Source organism: Hippopotamus amphibius, chromosome 2 (assembly GCF_030028045.1).
Source record: "Hippopotamus amphibius kiboko isolate mHipAmp2 chromosome 2, mHipAmp2.hap2, whole genome shotgun sequence".
NCBI classification, from domain to species: Eukaryota; Metazoa; Chordata; class Mammalia; order Artiodactyla; family Hippopotamidae; genus Hippopotamus; species Hippopotamus amphibius.
Genome location: NC_080187.1, coordinates 34,785,033 through 34,797,688, shown reverse-complemented (window position 1 = coordinate 34,797,688; position 12,656 = coordinate 34,785,033). Strand labels below are relative to the sequence as shown.

Genomic DNA, 12,656 nt, shown 5'->3' with positions numbered 1-12,656 from the left:
GTCTGAGGAGTGTGAGTTCCAGAACTCTTAGCCTGTATTTCTCTTTCCAGTTAACTTCTAGGGCACTTCCTCTTCACATGACATGAACTTTCTGACCTTGGCTCTATCACTACGTGTGTTCACTCAACAAATATTTATTGAGGACCCACTAGGTGCCAGGCTGTATTCAAGGTACTGAGATTAATTCAGCAACTTGTAGGTGCCTGTGATGTGCCAGGTGCCTACACACCTTGTTTTAAATCTCACAAACTATCAAGGTTCTAAGAGGTTAACCTGCTCAGAGTCACACAGCCAGTAAGTAGCTGATGTAGAATTTGAATCCAAGCCTGACTGATTACACACGGCCTTTGCATTGCTTCAGGCTTTCTCAGTTAAATATGATAATAAAAGAAAACCTACTACTAAACCAAACAGGTTTAGACATGCTTCGATGAATAATTGAGGTTGATCAGTGAAACCTAAGTATTCATCTCCTAATCTCTGCCAGCGTTTTCTCAGCATTCACTCCTGCTAGCTACAACATCAAGAAAAGTAATTCAGAATCTGGGCCTTGAGAGAGGATTGCAAAGCTGATATCTTGACTATATTTCAGCCCCAAATAAGAAAGTTAAAGTAACTGCATTGTTAGCCACACCTAAAAGTAAAAGTTTTGATACAGTACTAAGAGGTAGAAGAGCTATGGGATTCCAAGTGTGGGCTACACCACTTTTTAGCTGTGCGACCTCAGACCAGTCACTTCATCTCTTTATGACTCAGTTTCTTGATCTGTAATATGCGTCTATCATCCCAGCCTTTGTTGTGGGAACCCAATAAGGAAATGGGTGTGAATGCACTTTGGAAAGCACAAAACCCTGGGCACCCAGGGTTCACTGATCAGGGTTGGTGATTATCATAAGTTTACTGTGACCACCCACCTGCGCCCCGCTGTGCCCTGGGATCTCATCCCTGCTGAAAAGGAAAAAACTACTCCATTTACCTTCAAGGTAATTGTCCGGCTGGGAGTCTTGATTTCGAAAGTCCCCTCCTCGGCGTCCGCCTTGCAGTCAAAGACCGCACTGGAGAGGTCGATGCTGTCTAAGGGATTTGCATCCTGCGCAGTCCGCGAATAATACAGGTGACATCTCCTCTCGTCGTAGAAGAACCAGCGGGATTTCCAGCCCCGGATGGGCCCTTTGCCGCCAAACTTACTTAAGTATCCACAGAGTTTCTTGGGGGCCGCCTCCAGGGGCCGGGCGCAGCCCTCCGACTCCTTTGGAGGCAACACTTCGGGACCCCTGGCCGAGCCGGTAGGCTCTTGGGACCCGGGGACGGAGGAACTAGACTCAGCAGGGTTCTCCTGGGCGCCCTCCATCGCCGGAGGGACTGGAGGTGGGCGGCCCAACTCCAGTCAAATCTCGGAAACTCAGGTGATACCTTCCAAGAGGGAGCTCTCCGAACCGGGGGCGGGGCCGGTGGCGACCCGCCTCCAGGAGACCACGGAGGGACGCGGCTGGCTGCAGTGTGTGCGCCTTATTAATCGAAAGCCCAGTAGGGGCGGCTGGCTATGTCCATCCGGACCTCCTGTCAGCCAGGACACGCCCCTACACGCCCTCTGCTGGCTCCTCCCACAACTTCCGGCCTTTCCGCGGCACCTGTGCGCCATCTTTCCTGCGGTCAGGTTCAGGCGAGAGGCGGTCCTCAGGCTGAAGGCGTGGGGTCCCTGAGCTAAGTTAGCCGGCGGAAGAGAAGAGACCCCCGTCCCCGACCACACTGCTCTGGGAACTCGCGTAATGACATGGAAGGATTGTCCCTGCTCGTGCCTTATGGGTCTCCCGCCTTTTTTGCCCAGGTGCGGCGCGGGTCACCGTCGGACGGCGGACCGCGCGGCCATTGGTTGAAAGGGACGCGGCTCGGTGGCGCCACTTCCGGCGCCGCTCAAAGCGAGCGTGGCTCGTGGGCGCTGCCAGGGGATTATTATCCGCGGAGCTAATTTAGCACCCTCGTGACTCAGCCCTGACTGCGGCGGCCTCTCCTTCCTCGGTCCCAGCCCCCACTCGCCTCCTTCCCTGGCCGCGTCACATGGGGCGCCCGGGTCCGGCTGCTCCCCTGCCTGAACCCCGTGCCTGGACGGAGCTGGCTCCGTAAATTGTGTAAACAAATATGTACCTAGGCCCTGATTAGCTTGCTCAACTTCGTACCTGATTCTACCTCTTGTCCTTAACTTTCTCCTCTTCCCTCTTGTCTCAGGCGCATCCCTCCACTTGGTCTGTGGAGCCCGTTTCCGTCTATCTCTTTAGGGGCATCACGGTTCTCCTCTAGCTCTTTTTTGGCTCCTCTTCCTTTAGCTTCTCCTCTGCAATCCTTAAAATTCTCATTGTTCCGGGCAAATTATGCTCAGAGACTGAGATTGTCTTTGCCAATAATTTATCGAACTGCAGGAATTATAACTTAATAACAGTATTTCACAAGTCAATTATCCCATTATCATAGGATAATGTCTCTTAATAGGCTAATAAAGAAATATCCTCCAAACTGTAACAGGGCCACAGGCTAAAACTGTTTGATGCATGATTTCTAGGCGAACTTTCTCCTGTCTTTTCCCTCGGTTCCTGGGGACTAAAACTTACATTCTTTGTTGCTGTGCGTTCTTTGTTCCTGATTAACGTGGGCGAGCATTCTTGCTGTTTTTGCTCGTTCCCCTTATCTTATTCCCAGCCCGAAGACCTTCCCTTAAGTACTGTTTTCTCCCCAGAAGGCAGGATGGTAATTTTAAGGACATTAGTCTGCTGCCTCATGTGCTGGTAATCAATAAATTTCTCTTTCCTTTATTCTCGAAACTTGTCCTCGTTATTCTCATTCACTAGGACTGAATTTTTGGTAACAAAATTGGCTGAGCCAGCCGGGAGGCTCCTCGGCGCCCTGGTGGTGTGCCTCCCGCTACCTACCGCCAGGAGGGGCTGTCCGGAGTTAAGCTTTGAGCCCTTGCTGGTGGCAATGTTGCCTCCTGTGGAGAGGGTGAGGGACTCTCCCAGCAGCTGTTGGAGCCCCATTTAACTCCCGTCTCTCTCCTGTAATAGGACGTGGTCTCCTGCAGCTCAAACCTTCCTTGAGGAAGAGTCAAGACACCTTGGCCTTTTGGGTAAGTGCCCCGTCCACCCCCAACCCACCGTGTGCACACCGAGACCCTTGTGATTCCATACTTTTGGGAAGGTTGTGAACCTTCCAGCCCTTTTGGAGGCCTTTGTGGCACCGTTGGTGTGGAAGTCACAGTTGATTGGGACCAGGGAACCCAGGGAAGTCGCTCCTTTTTGTTCTCTTGAGTTTTGAAAAGTTCTTGTTTGTTTAGTTGGCCTTGGTTTTGATATATTTTGGGTTGGTTCCTTTGCTGTTGTTCTTTAGTCATTTGTCTGCTTTTAAACATGGGAGGTGCCATTTTAATTCCATCTTGGGAATTATTCCCTTGGGAAGAATTCTGGCCGAATGGCCAACTTAAAGCTATAAGCCTATGTCTGAAAGGAAAATGGGGAATGAGAGCTCTATTCCATCTTATAGTTGTTCCCTAGGGTGTATTTTACAAAACGGGGAGATTTTTAGTATGCTCTTAGAAAGAGAAAGTTAAATGATGACAATTCATTGACGGTCTAGAACATTTTTTAATAAGGTAAAATACTGGAACACCGACTGCTAGACAAGTCTGAGTTTGCCTATTTTTGTCTTCTCATGAGAGAAAAACTAAAGATGTTTGGGTTTATTAGACACACGTCTTGTACCACATCGAAGAAAAATTATGCTTTGAAAAAATGTATGTTTTTAAAGGCTATGGAGTATGTTCTTAAGTTTGTCAGTGAGGAAATACTGGTATGACAAACAGTTCACAATTGCTTGCTTCTTGGTTTTCATTTTAAGGGTTAAAAATTGTATTGTACGTGCATTTAAAAACTACTAGAAATAATAAGGGAAACATTTCAGTATGTAAAGAAAGTAGGATATATGTTGTCGGTAAGAGAGGGTAAGAAGAATGCAGATATTTTTGTTAAGGGAAAAGAGTAATTTTGTCCTGAAGCTAGTTATTTCTAAATGAGGGGGAAAGAGAGGAGGACATACTAATATGCATATAGGAAGTGATGGAAGGGCTGTGGGAAAGGAACCTTGAGAAGAGAGTTTTATGCATGGTCAAAACTGGCTAAGATTAGATTGAATTTAATCAAGTAGATGAATTTGTTATTAAAAGTGAGCTGATACATGGCTGGATTTTGGTTTATTCTTTCTCTCTCAAGAGAACAGTTTTTCCTGGAATATTGAACTGCTTTTGATAACAAACTGTTAAGTTTCTTCTTTTTTTTAAAATGATCTTTAGTGACCTGTTGTTCTGTATTTGACTCTGAAATCTTTTATTGTTACTTTGGTGAAAATAATAAGTATTGTTTCATAGTGACTTATAATCCTATTTCATTTTATTTTATTTTTTAATATATATTTATTTATTTGGCTGTGCCAGGTCTTAGTTGCAGCATGTGAGATCTTTAATCTTGTTGCAGCATGCAGGATCTTTAGTTGCAGCATGCAGGTTCTTTTAGTTGTGGCATGTGGGAGTCTTTAGTTGCAGTATGCAAACTCTTAGTTGTGGCATGTGAACTCTTAGTTGCAGCATGTGGGATCTAGTTCCCTGACCAGGATTGAATCCGGGGTCCCTCCATTGGGAGTGTGGAGTCTTAGCCACTGGACCACCAGGGAAGTCCCCTGACCAGGCGTTTTAAAACTGTTTGATATTTTTGACAAAATTCCCAAGGATCAAATTCTAAATGAAGTTCTTTTAGCCTAAATTAGATGAAGTTCCTTAAATTTGGATGTGTCCTGGTATTGTTATCAGTCATAATTCTAGTTATTATCTTAAAATGTTGTATGTCATAGCATTTGGTTAAGCTTCTTTGTCAGTTGCATTATAATCAGATCTTTAACCGTCACTTTTAAGTCTTTTGCCATTCATAGACAGCTATTATTTCACTGTGATGCTTTGCAAAAATGCTTCATCTTTAAGAATCATAGAAAGCATTTTTTGACAAGTATAGCTTTCTGATAACTTTCAGATCATACTGCTGACTTGGGTAGAAATTAAACAATTCTAATGGAAACCCTGATGGGTTCATAAACTGTTAGCAAAAAGGACTAGTTATATCAGCTGAGTGAACTGATGAATATGGTTATAATTTTTTGGTTTTTGTCTGAACTATTACTGGCTTTTAATCTGTGTTTTTCAGATATAAAGAAACCTTTCCCCTTAAGCTAATTATGATTTATAACAACTTGGTAAATTATACCTTTATAAGTAGAATTGAAGCATTTATCTTTTCTTTCTACCTGATCCCTCCAGAGATTGGAAACTCCTGGGTTCCCAGAAGGCCTGTCAGATGAATAAGATAGGTCACCTCCTGTCAGGTATAGGAATCTCAAGATATTCTGGAGACCTGGAGAAGAGAGGAATTTACCCAGATTTATAGATATCTCGAGCAGAACCTGAAGGCAAGCTATTGGCATGGCTTTGGTGGCTTCGAGAGGCCTTTTAAAAGTTTGATCTGGGATTCCTAATGAAAAGTTTCAATGCAGTTGGTTTAAAAGAACCTGTATGAGCAGTTACACTTATGCAAATAATTAGGCCAAGTTTATTGAAACCAGACTTATTTTGAACAAATTAGTCTTAACACCCTATTGACCAGAGATGTGTTAATATGTCTTTTGTTACCTGAATGTAATTGACCAGAGACATATCAATATGTGTTTTTTTTAAAAATAAATTTATTTATTTATTTTATTTTATTTTTTGGCTGCATTGGGTCTTTGTTGCTACACGTGGGCTTTCTCTAGTTGTGGAGAGTGGAAGCTATTCTTTGTTGCGGTGTGCAGGCTTCTCAGTGTGGTGGCTTCTCTTCTAGAGCACAGCCTCTAGGCATGTGAACTTCAGTAGTTGCAGCATGTGGGCTCAGTAGTTGTGGCACACAGGCTTAGTTGCTCCACAGCATGTGGGATCTTCCCTGATCAGCGCTTGAACCCGTGTCCCCTGCATTGGCAGGCAGACTCTTAACCACTGCACCACCAGGGAAGCCCTCAATACGTTTTTAGAGTGATACAATTACCATGACCATGCGAAGTTGTTAGAGCTTAAAATTGATCAAGGGCTCATTATGCAACTTATGATTGTTATTCTCATTCACATTTTGCTCCTTTAGGTTTTTGTTCGAACCTTGTGTGTATTATAAATGCAAGTTTATTACTGTAAAACTTTCAAAAATGACACATCATGAAATTTTGAGTGAAGAAGAATTCTTCAGTGAATTTTATGTAGATACTTTCCCTGAGTGTCCAAGCGACATATATGCTAGTATCTAAGAACATGATAGTTCTTCAGAATATAGTTCTGATTCAGGTGATGTGAATGTTAGACCAACAGAAAGACAAAAAACCTTAGTAGTTGATTCTGATACGGAAAGTGAAAATGAAACTCACAGTGCTGGAGAATGCTCCTTTGCTTCTACGGAAGAGTGGACTGAAAACAACATTCCATGAAAATTTACAGGTGTGTAAGGTGTAACTGTTGAATGTAATAACCCACAAAGTGTTAGTGAAGTAATTAATTTTGGGTAATGACTTTTTCGAGTTGGTTGCTTCTCAAACAAACTTGTATCACCAACAGAATGAAAAATCATATAAAAAGTATCTTAAGGCTTTGAAATGGACTGATGTAATCAACAGTGACATGAAGAAGTTTCTTGGATTAATACTTTTGATGGGACAAATAAAATCACACTGGAAAGAATATTGATTGACTGATCCCTTACTTGAAACACTTCTCTTTCCAGAGATTATGACAAGAAGAAGGTTCGAACAAATAGTGACATTTCTTCACTTTAACAATAGCTCGGAAACTCCATTCCTATAGACAAATTCAAAAGTTGAACCTCTTTTGGATTATTTTCCATCAGAATTTCAGTTGATCTATATACCCCAACAAGAGCTATCACTTGATGAGGCAGTGATAAAGTGGAGAGGACAACTCAGATTCAAAACCTATGATCCCGGAAAACTTACAAAATACGGAGTTTTGGTCAGGATGATTAGCGAAAGTGAAACTGGATATATTTACAACCTTGAGGTTTATGTGGGTGAAGGAAAGAAACTGCAAGAAACAATATTATCGGTCCTGCAACCTCATCTTGGTTCATGGCACCATATTTACCAAGACAGTTATTACAACAGTGGTCCGCATCTGAAATATTGCTGAAAAATAAAACCAGAGTTTGTGGGACTATAAGAGAGAATTGTGGTCTACCAAACCAATTAAAGGAGAAATCTAAAAATCTACAGAGGGGAGAAATGACCTTCTTAAAGAAGGGAGAAATGATTCTTCTTATATGGAAAGACAAGAGTCTAGTCTGCATGGTGACAACTATTCATGATGCCTTCATAGCATCTACAGGAAAGGAAGACAGGAGGGCTGGCCATCAGATAACTAAGTCCACTTGTATATTAGAGTATAATAAATATATGAAAGGAGTTGACCAATCTGATCAATATCTGGCAAACTTCAGTATCCTCCAGAAACCTCAAAAATGGTATAAGAAAGTGGGTTTCTGTTCGAGTAATTGCTGTTTATTCAATGCGTTTAAAATATATTGTAGCCTTAATGCACAGAATAAAATGACTTACAAGTGATTTTTGTTAGCAGTAGCTAGAGAATGGGTAACTGACCATTCTGGTGAATGTAGTGGTAGCCCCTCACCCAGTCCTTCTTGTGGTGTTTCTAAAAGAGACCCCTGCAAAAATCCACCTTGTTGACTATCAGGTAAAATAAAAGAACATATTGTAGAGGAAATAACACCCACAGGACTGAAAGCAAAATGCTGCCAGAAAGTGTAGAGTCTGCTCTTCCAGGGCAAAGCTCAGTGAAACATGGCATATTTGTAGTAGATGTTCTGTTCCCCTCCACAGTGGTGCCTGCTCTGCTGCCTGTCACACTAATGAAATATTGGAATGCTTTAGTAAAACATGTACAAAGTTTCAAATAAATACATTAAGTGCAAAAAAAGTTGTTGATATTTACTCAAACGCACATATTTTAGTATTCACTTACATAACAAATCGTCAGCCACAGGTGTTAGTTTCTGCAAAAATCCCCCAGTTAAAAATGTGTTAATTTGGCTAGATTTAGTAGAAATGAAGATAATTTAGAGAGAAAAATTATGTTTCAGTAGTATCCCTTTTGGGACTTCCTAGGTGGTGCAGTGGTTAAGAATCTGCCTGCCAATGCAGGGGACACGGGTTCGATCCCTGCTCCAGGAAGATCCCACATGCCGCGGAGCAACTAAACCCATGTGCTACAACTATTGAGCCTGTGCTCTAGAGCCCATGAGCCACAACTACTGAAGCCCATGCACCTAGAGCCCATGCTCTGCAACAAGAGAAGCCACCACAGTGAGGAGCCTGTGCACCACAATGAAGAGTAGCCCCAACTTGACGCAACTAGAGAAAGCCCGTGTGCAGCAACGAAGACCCAACAACAGACAATAAATAAATAAATAAATAAATTTATTTAAAAAAAAAATCCCTTTGGATATTGAAGTTTTATATTTACCGAGGTTTTGTATTTATTTTCTATGTCCAAGATGGCTCCTTGTTGCTATGTTACATTATTATAAAGCTTAATTGAATTATAAAAATAATATTCTATGCTTGTTTCTAAAGCCAATCACGGTAATCTATCTTTGGATGAAAATCAGATGCCCTGAGACTTGCAACTAGGAGATTATGCCTACTGGAAAAGACATCATTTAAAGGACTCTCTCCAAACTAGATAAAAGGACCCTTATCAGGTATTCTTACCTAGTGCAAGTGCAGCAGAATTGAAGGAAATTGACTTCATATCTTCTACTTAAGAAGGGCCTCTGCACTGGGCCCTCTATAGAAGAGACTGCTGACCACAAATGACACCCATACCAGGATGAGAAGAAGACAACAGCAGTGGCAGGCAGCTGACCCAAGAATCTGGACCAGGCCTATAAGAACCGTTCAACTAATTTAATTGAACTGTTTACCAAATGTGTGGCTTCCTATCAAAATGGAAAGTTATTGTTTTACTTCTAACCATACTTTTACTTTTAAATTTTTTAAATCTTTATTGGAGTATAATTGCATTACAGTATTGTGCCAGTTTCTGCTGTACAACAAAGTGAATCAGCTATATGTATACATATATCCCCATATCCTCTACCTCTTGAGCCTCCCTCCCACCCCTTTAGGTCTTCAAAGCATCAAGCTGATCTCTCTGTGCTCTGTAGCAGCTTCCCACTAGCTATCTATTTTACATTTGGTAGTGTGTATATGTCAATGCTAGTCTCTCTCTACGTCCCAGCTTCCCATTCTCCCTCCCACCGCTGGTGTCCTCAAGTCCATTCCGTACATCTGCATCTCTGTTCCTGCCCTGCTGTTAGGTTCATCAGTACCATTTTTCTAGATTCCATATATGTGTGTTAGCATACGGTGTTTGTTTTTCTCTTTCTCTTTTGCTTCACTGTGTATGACAGACTCTAGGTCCATCCACCTCATTACATATAGCTCAATTTCATTCCTTTTTATGGCTAATATTCCATTGTATATATGTGTCACATCTTTTTTATCTATTCATCTGTTAATCGACATTTAGGTTGCTTCTATGTCCTGGCTATTGTAAATAGTGCTGCATTGAACATTGTAATGCAAGTATCTTTTTGAATTATGGTTTTCTCTGGGTATATGCCCAATAGTGGGATTGCTGGGTCATATGGTAGCTCTATTTTTAGTTTTTTAAGGAACCTCCATACTGTTCTCTATAGTGGCTGTATCAATTTACATTCCCAACAGCAGTGCAAGAGGGTTCCCTTTTCTCCACACCCTCTCCAGCATTTATTGTTTCTAGATTTTTTGATGATGGCCATTCTAGTGTGAGGTGATACCTCAGTGTTCAGACCATATTTTTAACTCCAATGTTCAGGATGGAAAGAAAACTCTTTAGTGAAGTTGTCAGGGTGTAACTGTTCATGACATGTATTACTGCTTGCTTTGAGTGTACTGCTAAAAGCATATATACAGTATTTGAATAACAATTTAGTATAATTGGTAAAGTGTAGTGCCTATAAAATGTTTCTTCATTAGCATATGTCTGGGCTTGTTCACTACGTTTGATTAGTTTTCCCCCAATGTGGATAACTAGGCGCGCGTGCACACACACACACACACACACACACACACACACACACACACACACACACGTAGGCCTAGCACCAAGGGACGTGATAGACTCAGGGCAGGCAGCAACCACCGTGGCATCAAAGGACAAATATCAGTGCTTTAGACTGAAAGATTTGCAAACATAAATGGGAAATGATAGAAGAAATTTTTACGTATTGAGGTATGGAGAAGTTATTCTGCCTTATACATGATTTAACTTAGACTAGAACAGCCTGTTTTGTGACCTCTCGGACATGCATTGTACATCTCCTTTAACCAGTAAGAAAAAGAGGACATTTAAAAATCAAAGTAGAGTAACTATGGTTCAGGCATCCAAAATAGAGCTGTGTGGTCATTGTGGATGTGGTTTCAGACACATTTCTGTACTGCTGAGAACCTGACAGCCAACTGCAACCTTACGGCCTCAAGGTGTTATTACAAGAGGTGATGTCAGGCCAGAAAGAAAAAAGAAAAAGCCTCTCTGCTTATCTTGCAGGATTCTAGAGCACCTTTTGGGACAAGAGAATTCTTTAAAATGAAAGTCCAGGGACTTCCTAGGTGGTGCAGTGGTTAAGAATCCACCTGCCAATGCAGGGGACACAGGTTTGAGCCCTGGTCTGGGAAGGTCCCACGCAGCGCAGAGCAGCTAAGCCCGTGTGCCACAACTGTTAAGCCCATGTGCCGCAACTGCTGAAGCCCACGCACCTATCAATATCCCTAGATTTATTTTGGTAATTAAAGTAATTTGTGTGAAGCTTTAAGCACAGAGTGTGGGGCACAGTAAATGCTCAGTAAACATTAACTATAATTAAAACTCAATAAAGTAGACCTTGAGGCAAAAGGCAGTAAACCACAAAGAGGATAGAAGATTATATAGTAGAATTCACACCAATTGAAAACTTGGAAATACTAAAATTGCAATTGGAGATTTTAACACACCACTTTTAGCCTTTGTGAGATTTGCTAGAAAACAGCCACAAAAAACAAAGATCCAGAGATCAGAATGCTATGATAAGGTAGAGTCAATTAAATAGTGACTACTACTTTCTAGCCAAATGTTTGTCACCTTTGTTAATCTTTTCGAAGAAATATCATTTGATCGTGAATTGGTTTTTAGAACAAAATCCAGTTTTTTGCTATTAAGTTCCATGTCAAAAAGACATTTTTGGTTTCCAAAAAGACTTTGTGCCAGAAAGTACCTTTTCATGAAAATTTGAAAATAATAACAAGAAAATTAACAACCAATTTAATCCCTTCGAAATAAAAACAATAAATTTTCTAAATTATTATTGGATAAAAGGGGACATAGAAGCTGCCATTTTAAACTATTTGGTGGAGGAGACTGGAAGACAGTAAAAGCCGTACATATCAAAATTCAGCTTTAGTGCTTAGTCAGTAGTGTCACATGGACTCCAATATTAGAATTCTAGCACCAGTGATTACTAACTTTGTGACCTTGGGACACAGACTAGAATGGATAAAGAGTTGGAAGGGGTATTGCAGGTTTCTCAACTTTTTCACCCTGCCACATGTTGAATTGTGTCTTCCCTAAATTCATATATTGAAGTCCCAACCCCCAGTATCTCAGGATGTGACTGTATTTAGAGATAGGGCCTTTAAAGAGGTAATTAAGGTGAAATGAGGTCATTAAGGTGGGCCCTACTCCAGTTTGGCTCATATCTTTATAAAAAGAGATTAGGACACACACACACACACACACACACACACACACACACACACACACACACACACACACACACACACACACGAAAGACCATGTGAAGATTCAGGGAAGACGGCCATCTACAAACCAAGGAGAGTGGCCTCAAAAGAAACCAGCCCTGTTGACATCTTGATCTTGGATTTCTAGCCTCCAGAATTGTGAGAAAATTAATTTCTGTTGTTTAAGGCACTGTGTTTTGTTAGGGCAACCCTAGCAAACTAATACACTCCCCTAACAACAGTGTAAGCTTCCTTGGAAACCCATCTCAGGCACAGCCCATAATGCATTTGAGCACCCATGAAAACCCTCTGAAGCTTTATTTTATAAACATAAATAGCTACAAATTCATATCAGTTTAATATAAAATATATATACATTAATATTTTTTTGAAGTATAGTTTTTTTAAATAAGAGAACTTTTTAATTTTATTATTTTTAAAATTTTTTGGTTGCTTCACATGGCATATGGGATCCTAGTTCCCCAACCAGGGATCAGACCCATGCCCCCTGCATTGGAAGCATGGAGTCTCAACCACTGAACCACTAGGGAAGTCCCTAATATAAAAATTTTTACATTAATTTCCAAAAAGCAAGATAGTCAACCCTTCTCCCAACCACCTCCATGCTGAGGGATTGGGGAGGGGCAGGGCATACAGGCCCGAGCTGGGATGGTGGGTGTCAGGAAACCTGGCCTCTG

General features: G+C 41.5%; 1 protein-coding gene and 1 long non-coding RNA gene across 8 annotated transcripts in view; one reads left to right on the top strand and one right to left on the bottom strand.

The window, feature by feature from the left end:
• The window catches only part of CORO2A (coronin 2A), a 105,352-nt gene extending 103,733 nt beyond the window's left edge, over nt 1-1,619 (bottom strand). Inside the window, exon 1 of one of the 7 annotated variants that reach the window (XR_009051560.1) lies at nt 977-1,615. Coding sequence is in view for 4 of the 7 variants with exons in the window: in XM_057724611.1 (XP_057580594.1) it covers nt 977-1,351 (375 nt within the window). In the remaining 3 variants the exon portion in view is untranslated. Of the gene's footprint in view, nt 1-976 lie in introns of all 7 variants that reach the window. The other 6 variants (XR_009051561.1, XM_057724611.1, XM_057724610.1 and 3 more) reach the window with 6 other exon arrangements.
• Nucleotides 1,620-1,641: 22 nt separating this feature from the next.
• On the top strand, nt 1,642-10,194 carry LOC130846395 (uncharacterized). The gene is made up of 3 exons (XR_009051562.1): nt 1,642-1,828; nt 3,057-3,118; nt 8,716-10,194. It is a non-coding gene; the product is annotated as an uncharacterized LOC130846395 (long non-coding RNA).
• Nucleotides 10,195-12,656: the final 2,462 nt, after the last annotated feature.